The sequence below is a fragment of the Ochotona curzoniae genome, unplaced genomic scaffold (assembly GCF_017591425.1).
Source record: "Ochotona curzoniae isolate NIBS_2020 unplaced genomic scaffold, NIBS_Ocur_1.0 contig_1, whole genome shotgun sequence".
Taxonomy (NCBI): domain Eukaryota; kingdom Metazoa; phylum Chordata; class Mammalia; order Lagomorpha; family Ochotonidae; genus Ochotona; species Ochotona curzoniae.
This window is the reverse complement of record NW_024464918.1, coordinates 13,911,671-13,925,888: the sequence shown is the minus strand read 5'-3', so window position 1 is coordinate 13,925,888 and position 14,218 is coordinate 13,911,671. Positions and strand designations below refer to the sequence as shown.

At 40.4% G+C, this 14,218-nt stretch overlaps 1 protein-coding gene across 9 annotated transcripts in view; it reads right to left on the bottom strand.

The window, feature by feature from the left end:
• EBF1 (EBF transcription factor 1) overlaps window positions 1-14,218 on the bottom strand; it is a 390,172-nt gene that overhangs the window by 14,419 nt on the left and 361,535 nt on the right. For 7 of the 9 annotated variants that reach the window (XM_040987314.1, XM_040987396.1, XM_040987644.1 and 4 more), the window contains 3 exons: window positions 2,503-2,568; window positions 1,405-1,582; window positions 618-797 (listed from right to left, as the gene is read on the bottom strand). In XM_040987314.1, the coding sequence (XP_040843248.1) occupies window positions 618-797; window positions 1,405-1,582; window positions 2,503-2,568 (424 nt within the window). The remainder of the gene's footprint in view (window positions 1-617; window positions 798-1,404; window positions 1,583-2,502; window positions 2,569-14,218) is intronic. The other 2 variants (XM_040987810.1, XM_040987897.1) reach the window with 1 other exon arrangement.

Here is a 14,218-nt window from a genome sequence, read left to right as displayed (position 1 = left end):
GTAAACTAAATACTGTACTTTAAAAAATTGCTTAACCTAGAAGGAATACAAGGCACCAAAAAATATAAAGCTTCTTGTGTATGTGTGTACTTTTGGGGGGGAAATAAAGTATTTTTTGATTGTATTTTTAAGTACCCCCAAAACATAAGCAAAATAAGGAGTTGTGTTGGTAAAAGAGGAGAGTTGGGGTTTTCGGTCATGTGGCTACACTGCCCCATCACTGTTCTCACCAGGACTGTGGATTGTTTCGTAGACTTGGGGCTGCAGCTCTCACAAGCTGGACCTCAGGACGAGCTCACTGTGTGCATGCTCTGAGGTTGGGCTCACAGCGCCAGTTAAGATAGGTGCTAATTTCTTTTTCTCTATTTGCCAGAGGGGGGAAAATAACTGATTCTTGGATGGAGAAATGAACTTGCCCTTTGCCCTCAGGCCCCAGTAGATTGAAGCAGGCATATAGGCCTTCTAGTTGGGGCTCTTGGAATGTTCTCCTCTAGCTGCTACAGCAAAGTTCTGACTGCCAGAGAGACTTTGTGGGATGGGAGATGAGGATGCCATTAGCAGCATCACGAAAGATGGGGGTTCTAGTGATACCAGACAGGACACATGTCTCTACTTACTGGCATAGGGTGAGTTGGCAGCTGAGCCATTGAGGAAAGTCGGGGAGCCGCCCAGATTGGACATGGCAGCTGAGCCGTAGCCATTCATGCTTGTGGTGACTGAGTTGTAGTTGGTCTGTTGTGGGGTGGTGCTCGGCACGTAGCCATGGGGTGACACACTGCTTGAGTTGCGGGTGAAACCTGAGGAAGGACAGGGGCAAAGCCAGAGTGAGGATGGTGTTGAGATGGTAGCCGTCCTGGAAGGGTTGGGTGAGGGAGGTCTCTGCTTCTTGCCGGCTCGCTGCAACCCAGAGGGAAGGGCTCGGGTGACTCATATGTGTGGGTTGGTGGTGCTTGCTTTATGATTAAAATGGGAAGTGAGCAAAAGACACATTTCTTAGCAGATCATAAATACTTAGCAGGGCTGTGAGAAGTGGCAATGCAGGGTCTATAAATTATCATTTTGGAGCAGAAATAAATCCCAATCTAAGAGATGCACCCTGGAGTTCACAGGTTCCTATTCCCCGGGCAAGAAGGATATGCCATGGGGCCTCAGAACTTTAATTCTAATCCTCTTTGTGATCTGTCATTCACGGTTCATCGTGAAAAGTCAAATGTGGAAAGAGCTAAATGTATACATGCTCCCCAGCCCTCTATACCAGAAGGAGCGTTAGAACCAAAACTACTCTGGCATACACAGGCCAGGAATCTCCCCTTGGAGAAGAAAATGATTTTTCAAAGAAAACAACATTGATGACAAATGGCAGTGGGGGTGGGAAAAGGCGAGGGAAAAAGAGCAAGCCCTGACCTTGATTGGTGCCTTGTGATGCCTCGGAGACATTCACAGCCAGTTGTCCACTGAAGGAATTCACGCCCATCATCCCTGCATGGACTGAGGTGTTAGTGAGAGCTGGGAGCTGGTTGTGATTGCGGGGCACGCTGTACAGAGCCTCTGCGATGTCAGCCGCTCTCTTCAGAATAATCTCCTGAAAAGACAAAGGAAGCACCGCTTCAGCTTCCTACTAATATCATTTTGGAATACTTATTCTATGCTGACCACCATGCTCAGGGTCTCAGTGGCTCGTTGCAGGAACTCCTGTGACCCTGTCTAAAAGCCCATATGGTTAATCTCATCATCACCATGGCCATATGACCCAGGGGGAAACTGAGGTGCAGAAAGCAAAGACTTCACTTAAAGGCACTCACCTATTTAAGGACACAGCTGACATTCATAATTCTCCTAGGTCAGACCTGAACAGTCCACGGCAGTCAGAACATCAGAGCCAGGGGGCTTTCCCACTGCCCCCAGAAACACTCAGGAACGTCAGGGGCAGGAGGGTGAGAAACAGAGAAACTCCAGTTTTCCCTCCTGCCAAGGTTCAGCGCAGGCTGGGGATGACTACATGGGTCTCTGAGCATTAGTAATATTTTATGTCCCTTGGGTACCAACTCAGGTGACACAACAAAAGTGAAATGGAGGGAGCGATTAGTCAGACTCGAAGTTTTCAACACAACTGGGATCCCATGCATGAAGTGGCTCTACAAAGCAGAGCTAACAGTACTCTTCAGGCCTCATTATCTTTCTCAGGAAAAGAACTTAAAACCTTTTTATTCTCCTGCTACATTTGCTTGAAAACCCGAGAGCAATAAATCACCAGTTATCAAGTACAGTCCCATTACCAATTTGCTTTACACGGAGAAACTTCTGGTAAGGAGAATGATTCAGTAAGGCAAGACAAGACCTACAAAACAGAGAGGCTTGCTTGAGCACCCACCTCAGGAGCTATGTCTAAATTACTCATGTGTGTGGTTTGTTAGGATGATTATGCATTTTCATACAACAAGGGATCTGAGGTCTTCAACTGAATGCAGAGATCTAGCACAGTTAGAAGCCACAGGCACTCACCTGGTTGTTGTGCGGCATCCCATACAGCGCTTCCACCAGGTCCGCAGCCCTTTTGAGAATTACTTCCTGTCAACAGAAAAGCAGACACCATCCTCTGAGTGAAGGCAGGCTGCCAGTATCTGTGCACATAATCCTGTTCAGACCCTTCTGGACATAGTTTGCCAACACACTGCAATAAAGGCAGTAGCTTAGAGAACCTTAAAATGGTGTTCAATCATCAATTTATCCTGTTCACATACACACACTTAATTGAGTCAAAAGGTGAACATTACTGGTACTACAAGATAAAATACACCACTCAACAAGTTCGCTATGGCCACGAGAAAGCACTCATATGTTTATTGCAGAATACAATTCCGAGGTCATTTACTATATTACTACAATCGATGTCATTCAGTGCATGTTATGAATCCCTAAGATGTGTTTATTCTGCACTTAATTGCTTATTCCTGGAACCATGACCTTATCAGACAGATCATTTTCAAGGGATTTCCAATCAATCTTCAGCTACCAGAAGCATGCAGCATTAAACTTGTTTTGTTTATCTCCTTGTATGGTAGAGTCATGATATAAGGGGTGATGTAGTAAGCTGGCATGCTGAGACAATGCACTGTTTGTCAAAGGCTCTTACAAAAGGATCCTCCTGTCCCCAGGAGCACCTGTGTGCTTCGTAGCAATTCTTTGCTATTTCAGTGTTGTTTTTCATTTTCCCCATTTGCTCACTCACTCTTAGATGGGCTGTTTACGCTCTGTTGCTCATTCCAGCTAAAGGAAAAAGAAAATCTCTCTTTTCATTTAGGTGGGCTTCCATACTTACTTTGCATGCGTTGTACAAGTGCATACCATGGTAATTTTTTTAAAGTTCTAACCAAAAGAAACAATACTCTGAATTTATCTCTGCTTGTCTACAGATTCATTTTTAAGCAACTCAAAGTGAAGAGGCGAGCACAGTCTGAGTTGGTGCGTACAGAAATGGGAACTTATCACCAAACCCAACCAAAAGGTGGTATGATTGCCTGAGCTGATCTGCACAAACACAGTTTTATCACATTTTTGCTGTGGGAAAAATTCAAGCAGAAGTTCAACTTTTGGTATTTTACACAATAAATTTCTGCATGGAAAAGCAGTAGTGTTAAATTTTCATATACTACAAATGCTGATCAGAAAATAGGAATATAATTGCATCCATTTTGCTGTCACCATAGCCTCTTCAAAAATCCTGAACAATTCTTGAAATGACAAGCTTTTAGATACATATTAGCATTTCCAATTTAAAATTCTCTGTAATATATGATAAAACAGATGTCACACTGCAGTAGCTACTTATGACATATATAATGTCCTAAATTCAAAAATGAGAGAGTGGGGTTTTCAATTCTCAATAAACATTTGTTTACCTTAAGTTGCTCAACCCTCTTATAAAATACAGTTATTTCTTATGTAGAGAAAAGCATTATATAATCAATGGAGACTGAATTAATACACCTAAAATCAGTTCTTTACTTTTAAATGCAAGCTACAAGGTAATTTACTACTTTTTGTTTGCAATATTGTCTGATCCCCGCAGTTAATAATTTACTATGGTATGGGCACACTAAACCCTATCCCCAGATCAAATTCAGCTTGTGTCACTTTCTGTAAAACCTCTTGGTTTTATCTAGCTCTTAGGAAAGATTAAAACAAAATAAGACCAAGCGAGTTTATTTGCTAAGATTTTACTTCTCTGGGTCTATACTCATTTATTTCTTCAAATAAATGTTTGAGACCAGGTGGAAACAATACTTTTGCTTCTTTCCATTTGAAAAAGAAGGGAACATGTTTCCTGTTTGTCACAAGCACGGTGAAGTTGGTAGAAAGCTGGACTTAGTGATTTCATTCTTCTGACACTATAATTAGGAACTTGTTCCCTTCTTAGTTATGTTAATCTGTTAAATCCAACTTTTTTAAGTTTTTGTAAACATGGGGGAAAAAAACCATCTGTTTTGTATGTATTCTGTATTCTAGTAGTAAATGTTTTTATCTTTTTATGATAAAGTTTTTCAATGACATAATCCATGTTTTTATTTCTCTTTATTCTAATACCCAGAGCTCTGGTCACTAATCCACATGAAACACATGAACCTATTTTCCTAAACTGCATCTTTCCTTGATTTTCCATGCCCCCTTGGATGTAGGGATGGTGGAGCATGTTTCCCCCATTCACCACATGGGTGTGGGTGTCTCCCCAACACAGCACTGCTCAGGATTTTTCTCCCTTGGAAGTAATGCTCTTAACTGTTATCTCTGACCATTTAAAAATGTCCTTCACTGCAGTATCAACTAGAGAGTTTAAGGGAGATCCTGCATCTGGATCAGCTTGGCCAGTGTGATTCAGCCTCTATTAGTTATTTCTGCAAATAGGAAGGAGAAAGGCTTTTTCTGGGTCCTCTATGAGTTCATGCAGTGAACCTGCAAGGTGCTTGGATTTCGGTGACCAGAAAATTGCTCTCACCTCCATGTCATTTACGTTCCCAGTGAACTAGCCCCCAAGCGTGTTTGTGTTGGGGATCTAATATATTGCCTTTCAATCAGAGCTGAGAGCCACTGAACACACAGACAGAACATGACGAGCAGGTCAGGAAAGCAATAAAGATTTTACAGAGCTGTCCAAGGTGCTAAATTTACTCAATAATGGGTTTGGCACCATAGTGTTAACCTCTCATTTACTACCAGTTTGAGGGACTAAATTGAAGTAGCTGACTTCATTTACCTTGAAATGTATATTTTATGACATTATGTAAGTAGATTGAAAGGGCACTGCAGTTTTAACAATTTAAAGGCTAAAGCATGTTTAAGATGAAAGTTGAATATTTATTGTATATTGCACTTAAAGTATATAGAATGTTAAAATGTATTGATTAAATTTGTAAAAGGCATTATAAAGATGACAGGTAGTAGAAAAGATATATGCCTTTTAAAATCAAATTGATACTGTATGCTATCTTTTCTGTGGTCACAAGTGTAATTTTTTTGCAGTTTTATATGGTAATTTGAAAAATCTGTAATTTCACATTAGGAAATGATTGAGCCTGGGATGTTATAAAAAAATTTCCCATAAGGGGAAGAGCTGGATGTTTCATATAATCTTTTGTCTGGAATTGTTCCTACAGTCTTATTTTTTGTGGCATTAGGAAGGAGTGTAGTATAAAGATCCTTCCATTCTAATATGCAATTTTAATGTTTCTGAAAGGAAAGAGCACTTGACTAGTACTAATATCTAATTTTTCAAGGCATTTATTTGTCAAGAGAGATTTTCTCTTCTTTTCATAATGTTTAAAACATCTCCCTGTTCACAGTTTCAAACACAAGAGTAGAGATTAGACTTTTCTAAGATAATTAATGCTATCCTTAGATTTAAAAAAAAGCACGTGGGAATTAAAGAGATAAGTACTGGTATCCTAAATTTTGAAAAGTCGCAGCATCTCCTTGTAGAGGTAATGCTTGTTCTCCAACCTGCATCTTGAGTGTGGTTATTTTTCTTCCCATGGCCTTGGATTTCTCTCTTAAAGCAATCAGACACATTTACCCCTGAAACTAACAACTGTCCCATACTGTTTCCTCTTGCATTTATAACCTAGGCTTCCTTATCTTCCTATCACCATCTGTAGGTGATTACGTGAGGGGGCACAGTCAACAGAAAAAAAATGGGTGTGTTATACTGAATGATTTAGAATCAATGGTAATACTAGAGAGATTCAAGAAGGGGAGGGGATTCTTAGAAAATGACTCAAGTATAATTGTTGAGAATTTTACTTACAACTTGAAAACTCACAGTAAAAAATGATGGATGATCTAAAAATACAAAGACTGTTTCACTTTCTGTGCTGCAGCCCAGTCAATTAGCTAGCAAATTTTGAGCTTCTTGCTGCCCCAGTTACCACATGTAGGCACTACACTGTAATAACTTACAAGGCACATTGGCTCCTAGCACTGAGCTAGTGTTTTCTCTGAGAATGATAAAGACCCATCGCCCGCCCATGGTCATCTGGCTCTACCTTCTACAGTCAGTCTTTTCTCTCTATGCATCTGGAAAACTGAGTGGGAAGCACTGAGCAAACCAGACCAATCAATATTCAGAGAGATTATGTGAAAGTATTATCCATATGACCATTTGGCATATAAAGTGCCTGAGGCTCAGAAAGGACAACTAAATTCCTTTGAGCACAGACAGCTGAATGGTGACTGAGGCAGAATTCAAATCCAAACTTTTTTAGATAAAGCCTGAACTCTTGGCAAGTTCACAATACTATCAGAAAGAGTTCTACCACCCCTGATACCCTAACTCCACTCTCTTTCTCTCACTTGAAAATGAGTTGAACATCTGTACCAATCAGCACATTTTCCCTGAAATGAGTCAGACTTTATTCTCCACAGCTGGACTCTATGAGGACATGCATAATCTAAGTCTCCTTCACTTTGCCTCTCACACAATGTTTGGCAAAACATTGGTCTTGAGAAATTCTTGTTGCAGTGTATTCTAAGACATAGTCACTGATTTTTAGAAGTGCACACCCAATTTACACTGAATGACAAAGCCATATATTCGCTGCATGTTACAAGAGCAGAAGACTTAAATTTGGTATTTCGACTCCAGAAATTTTGGTTCAATAGGTAGATTCCCAAAGGTCAAGTTCTGATCACTGCTTTTTGTGTCACTTCCTTATAAATTTGCTCTTTCACTCCTTTCGGCTGGTACTTATGTTTTAATTTTGTGATTAATCATGTCTAGTGCAGACATTATCTCAACTTATAGGCTGCTAGCAGCATGAGGTTGGTTTTGATGTGTGTCAGCCTTCTGGTAATTATGTTCTTAGGGCTTTGGAAATACTTAAGTATTTACACACTCACAAAAAGCCAGCTTGAGTACCAGGCAGAGCATATCAAACATACAGATATATCTAAGTTATCATCCTCTCTGTCTCATGATGGCAAAACCTCAGAGGATTATTCCCCAGCCCTGGGAGCTTTCTTTTAAGCATTTGACCTCAAATATGTAGCTAATGAGCTCATATTCACTCAAAACATTTAGCCTTCCATGATAAAGGGGAGCGTTGTGCAACTGACCAATGTGAAGCCATTTGTAAGCCCAGTTCGGTCTTTTGAGTAATTCAACCCCAAATGAGCTTGGAACAAGGCCTGAACTTTTTTTGGTTCCTATAACTTGTAAACTACACCATAAAGCAAGTGAGTACCCACTTTGTATACAACATACATGTTCAAGATTCAGAAATAAATTTTGACACTCTTGGAACATGTCCATAAAATTAAGGCTCAGGATTGCTTCAGTAATCTAGGGGAACAGCTGAGATTTGGCATTATGCTTGCCCAAAGTGAGAACTGAAACTGCAAAGGAAGGAATAAGCAAAATAATCTACAGATGTCAATGATGAAAGACAAGTGGCATTGCTGATTCCTGGGGAAGAGGTGCACACTACCTTTCTGTCTCTGCATAGTATCTTAATACCCAGTGATCACCATCTACTTGACTTTATTAGAGATTCAAGATACATCAAGCCCAATGTCAGCAACCCAAAGTGGAATGGCACAGACACTCCTGATTTTGAGATGACAACCCTCTGCATATGATGTCATTGGACCTGAAATTTCATGGATTACCATGGAGCCCAGACGTGGAAGCACGCATTCAGCTTACTGGCCTTATGTTCTGGCTCTCTCCCTACTTCTAAAAAGTCTGGGTGACGTAACTGATTGGAAATCCTAAATGTTCAAAAAACTGATTGGAAGTTTTTCTCAGCCCATTTCCCGTGGTGCTGCATGTACAATGCAATAAATACTTGTTGTACTGAGATGTATTTCTGTGGAGGATGAACTTCCTTTGTTTATTTAGCCAGATGGAAAATTCCACAATGGTAGGCTTTACATTCTAAAAAATCCGTATAATGAGGGCAGTGAGGGAAAGAGTAAAACAAACCAAAATAACACTTGGGCACTGTTTAGTTTCCAGTCCTCTGAGACATTCCTTACATTTTTCATTTTTCTTGTAATATGAACTTCTTGAAATAGGGCTTATGGCAGGCAGATCATTAGAAGCCTTTAGTGTCACACATTAAACACTTTTACTCAGAGGCCCTATGACTGAGAAGAGTCACTTACATTTAGCATGGATATAATTAAACATGTTTCTGTTGAAAGGGGCAATCTCATTATGGCTAAGAACCACTGTAGAGTGAATTGAAATGGAAAGAAGGAGCAGAGACGAGGTACAGGTAGCAACCAGTTATTTCCAGGGAAGCATAAAATGCCAAATGTGTAACAATTACATTTTACAGCCCTGTATTCTGAAGACTTCATAGAGTTTTCATTATATAAGAAGACTCTCTAAAGCTGTGACTACCCTACAGAATATTCTAATACAATCTTGTTGCCTCTAGTCTTTCCAGAATAGGAACATTCAAACCACAATCTGAAGCTGTACATACTTCAGGAGCAAAGCACTAAGTATACTGACAGAGACTCCTGAGAGGCCAAGGCATCAGAAGCAGTCTATCCCAGAGAACATGCAAAGGAATATTCTGATTCTGCTCTGATGTTAAAGATGACTGTTGTAATTAAATGACAGCTGGCTCACTTCTCAAGCTTACTTTCACAGACCAAACCTAGCAGAATTTTTTTTTCTTGCTTTGCTAAAAACATGGTGTAGGAGATTTCTGAATCATATGAAATTAAAGTAAGTTGTAAGCTAGCCCAGCTATCTCCACATAAGACACACTAACTTACATGATTGACTTCTCTAGTAGAAAGGAAAAAGCTGTTTTCAAACAGCTGTTATTGCCTCAATGGAAAAAAAATCAATGTAAGTGAAATGAACAAGAGATTTTGTCTGAGTTGCAGTTAATACCACTGAAGAGCTATGGATATTAAAAGGTCAACAAATAAATTAGCCAGAGTGTTAAGAAATGAATGATTTGGCTTATAATTTTATTGAGTGGAAACTGTTCGCTGCCTATTAGACCAGGTAATTTTTATCTGGTGCCTCAATTACTGTTCCGTAAGCAATAATACAGTAGTGAAAACTGCTGGTTCGATCGCGTGACCTCCGAGAAGCTGCCCAGGATGGCCGTCTTTGCTATGATGGATAACTAAGCATGGTCTCTGTGAGGTGCCAAGCCCTCCCTTTCCCGCAAGGGGCTCTCGTAAAAAAAAAAAACCTAACGGCTTGATTGGTTTTTACCAAAATGTTCAACTTTTCAAGTGTCAGCAGTTAGTATAAATGGTGAAAACAGGTATTCCTGACAAGAGTTATGCCAATGGCTGCTCACCCCCCACCTCACCTCGGTTTGGTCTCCTGGCATTCTCTCCTAAATGGTGTCATGGCAATTGGTGAATGCAGCCTGTGGTGCTTCTCGCCACAAACACAGTGACAAATGGTGTCTGCACCCTTGTGACTGTGACCTGCTCAGAGGTACAGAGCTGACCCCGTGAACCTCTGGCCAGCTCCTCTTCTTCCAATTCATTGTACTGGTTTAAGACCAGCGCTCTGGGTTAGGTCCTGCTGTGTGGCCTCGGAAATCGACTTTCTGATCAGGATAAAAGCCTCTGCTGAAAGAGAAAGCTCCGGACAGAGGTGCCTTTTCCAGGGGTAGGTTGTAAAGTCAGCACATGAAACAAAAACTGCCTAGAGTCAAAATTAGCCTTGAAAATCTTCTAAGTCACCTTTAAGTTGCCAAGGCCCAGGCTTTTAAAAACACACATAAAGGCCCCAAATTAACTACTTCTGTTTCTTTTTGTCTTTTGGCTGTAGCTTCCCTTTCCCCAAGGCAAGGCAGAATAAATCTAGATTTAAAATAAAAGTTCCACTGAGCTTAAAAGACCCACTGAGCTAACAAAGAGACATACTTGTCTTATCCACATGTGTATCTGCTGTGTGTGTGTACAAGTGTATGTGTACATTTAGTTTTTTGGACAAGTGTTATACTCAAACCTGAGTTTATGATGTGTGTCCATGTGAAATTACACTACATTTAAAGAATATCTAAGGAAGATAAAAAAATACAGTTGGTTTTTGTTCCTTACAGGGTGAACATCTTCAGTTATTATATGTGTATTTACAGATGAATGATATGTATAAGTGATAATATAAGATCCTGAGTATAACAGCAATTAAAACCCACCGCCTCAAGACTACTACAGCTTGGCATTTATTACGCCAGTGCCTAATTGAAGCGTTACTTGGGGCTAAAAACAGTGAGTACAGGTCAAATCTCTTCATATGCCTGTTTACGCAGGGTTTCAGGGTTTAAGAAGAAATTTGGGGTGCTGTGAGGAGGAGATGGGCAAACCCTCTGTTCCTTCTGTTCATCTTAATTAGCAATTTAATTCAGTGCCACTCTGTGTGGGGTATGATGTGAAATAGGTTAACTTAATCCTCCCCTTCAAGAGCTCAGTGCTAAAAAGGAACTGGAAGTTGTTCCAGAACTCAGCTCTTGGATAACTGTTATTACAAGTCACTACCACAATGACTCTGCAGCTAAAGAGAAAACCATGTTCTCCGGTTTGTCTGTTTTTTAACTCTTGGTGCAACATCTGCCCAGTTCAGCCATTTGCACTAACTTCAGCCTACCATTACACCTAGACACATTTTAAGATTAGATCATAAAACTGCTCTTTTTCAGTTTCATTAACTTATTTTTCCTTTTATTTGAAAGGTAGAAAGAGGATTTTGAGCTGCTGGTTCATTCCCCAAATGTCTACAAATGCCTACAAGATCTAGAACCCCATCTGGGTTTCCATGCACGAATGGCAGAGACCAAGGAACAAGAACATCCACTGCTACCCCCAGGATATACGTCATCAGGAACACCTGCTGGCAGGCATGCCCGTGGGGTGTGGATTTCTGGAGGTGCCCTAACCACTGCACTAAATGCCTGCCCCTACTATTTTTTTTCAACCCCTTTTCTTAATTCTAAGAGGCAGTACACAGCTATGCTGGCCCGGGATCTAGAGGCCGATAGAATTGGCTCAAATCCATCTTCTCTTGTATCTTAGCATAGAAATGTATACCTGTGTGATGAGGGCTAATGCCTGTTCATCAGGGCAGAGGAGGAATCTTCAGAATGTTCATGAAAAACACATTTTGTGGAAGAGAAAACTATGCATGGATTTTGAATTTCTTAACATCAAAATAAACATATGTAAGCCACCTTTCCATAAACGTTTTGAAGTGTTTTTGCATGTAATTAATGTTTACCAAGCAAGAGCTAGCAATTCCCACCTATTTTCCCGAGAACTTTGGCAAAACACTTACATTTCCCAGTCAGTATACAGTGGTGCCTCAGATGCTCTGAGATGCCACAATAGCTGCAAACACTTTCCAAGATTCTGAAGAGACCAATGGTAAGGTAGCAGTCTCTGTTGGCTGGCTGTGCAGCTTCCGCAGCTGACTTATTTTTCCTAAGCCTCAGTTCCCTCATCTTTAAAATGGGCATGATACAACTCTGACAAGCAGATTAAAGCAGCTAAGGAGAAAATAAATAATCTAAAAAGATAAAAATTATTCCTTTTGTGGGACATTTTAATGAAGTCCTAATTCTCTTTCTCTCCCCAAGGAGTGGGGGCAGCTGTATGTACAGGCAGGTGTATATATCACAAACACACAGGAATTCTACATATACTTTTAGACCTAGGTTCAATTTCCCTAATAACACAATAATGAGTCAAAGTACCAAGCTCTTAAACTGAGCACAAGATCAAATGAGAAAACAGAACTCATCGCTAAGTTTTCTGTCAGATGTAGAGGTCGGGAAGGAAATGGACTACCTGCATAGTTGCCGCTTCTGACAAGGCACTGTGGAGACAGTGTCTCCCGGCCTCCCACTGAAGCGTGTGCTTTTTCTGACAGTTGAATGTACTATTAAGGCTGCCTTTGCTGCTGCATCTTTCCTTGGCATAAGGTCACTTCAGTTTCTGGATGTAACATTAATAGAGTATCTTAAATTTACAAGGTAAAGAAAGAAGGTGAAAAGGAGAAAAGCCACTTCTGTGTGGAGGATGAAGATACAGGACTTTCCTTAACCCGGAGTCATTCCTTTTTCTGCAAAGAGGCAGTGTGGCTCAGCAGAGATTTCTTATTTGTATTTTCCCTGATGCAACTGCAGGTTTTGAATTACTGGTAGTCTTTGCATAAAGACTACAATAATAAAAGCATAATTAGAATATATTGTATATAGCCCATCCAGTTTTATTTTGCCCTAGCTTTATATTAATGATAAATCACTAAATACAAACGCTCTTTAGGGATGGTGATCTGGGGGTCTAATCTCTCCACTGAGTAAGAACAGTGCCTGTGACTGGAGTCTGAATTTCAATTTTGCAAGTGTACAGTTGAACTGAATAATATTTGGCACAATACAGTGCACAACTGAGCCACTAAATGGCTGATTTACTAAATTATTATTAGATGAGCCCTTGCTGTTCCAAATGAAAGTGCAGCCACTGTCTTCCTTCATGGAGTGTTCAAATTGTTCTGTGTTTAAATATTCAGCATGAGGCTAATGTGAACTGATGAACTGAGACTATAAACATTCACTTTCAATACAGATAGAGCGACAGAGATGCAGCATATCATGTGGCCTGCGGAGGTGAAAATGATTTATACTTAAGGATGTTGCTGCCTACTTCCATTACTTTAAGGTACTCTTAATTAGCCTGGTGTAGGAAGTGACTAATTCCCATGTACAGGAAGAGTAGCTTCACGGAGCCTGAGATTTTAGCATGTCAATGAGGAAGAAACTAACAGGAGAATGCGCTGCCTTCAGAGTTCTAACCTTAAGCTTTTATTCATGGTGGGCTTCACAGTGCCAGTAGCACAGTGTGTGTCTGCCACAGTAATTGTGGCATTTGAAAGTCACTGTTAGGTTTTCCGAGCCACCTAAAGGATCCATGACTCAGCCCTATGCAGTCTACCTTCTTACACCCCAAGTGTGCTACAGGCCACACTGGTACTCACTTCCCCTACACCGGCTCGCTGACTCCTTTACTGACACCTGCTGGAATGAACATCAACCCTTGCCTCTTGGACAAATATAACCCCTTCTGCTTCTTCCCCTTTGAGGGCAGTTATAGGCAAGCACTTAAAAAACTGTGATCACTTACAGTAGATTAGAATTTTTTATTGGTGCCATGTTGCCATAACAACATGAAGACAGCAGATGACTTAAGCTAGGCTTGCAAAGCAAAAGGCTGCTCATCTGGCAGTTAAAATGAATACAGTTCATTTCACAAGTTTCCCATATGGACTCTTAGTGTATGGTAATGAGGAGACCATATGGTGAGAGAAAATGCACTGAGAACAATTGGGTTCCACGAGCTGAGTGGGAAGTTGGGAGAGAAAACCTGGGTGAGAGATTCTGGCATGCTCTCTAGGTTCAAGGTTTAGCTGAGGTTTGTTTGGGGTGGTTGTTTTCCATAGTGGTTTTGAGTTTCTTAATCCATTCCTTAATATGTTGTCTGTGCAAAATGACAAACATCTTGCAAATTTTGCAATATCATTCATCACAAACTGTCAGCAGTGTTTGCAAATCTAACTTGCAAGATATTTTAAATGTGTTGTTCTTAAAAGGCAACAGTACCAAGTTTTTAGACAAAGTGCAGGGAAATTTAAGCACTTCTGACAAGCAGAAACATTAACAGTAATCATTTTAAAAACACATCTTTTCCC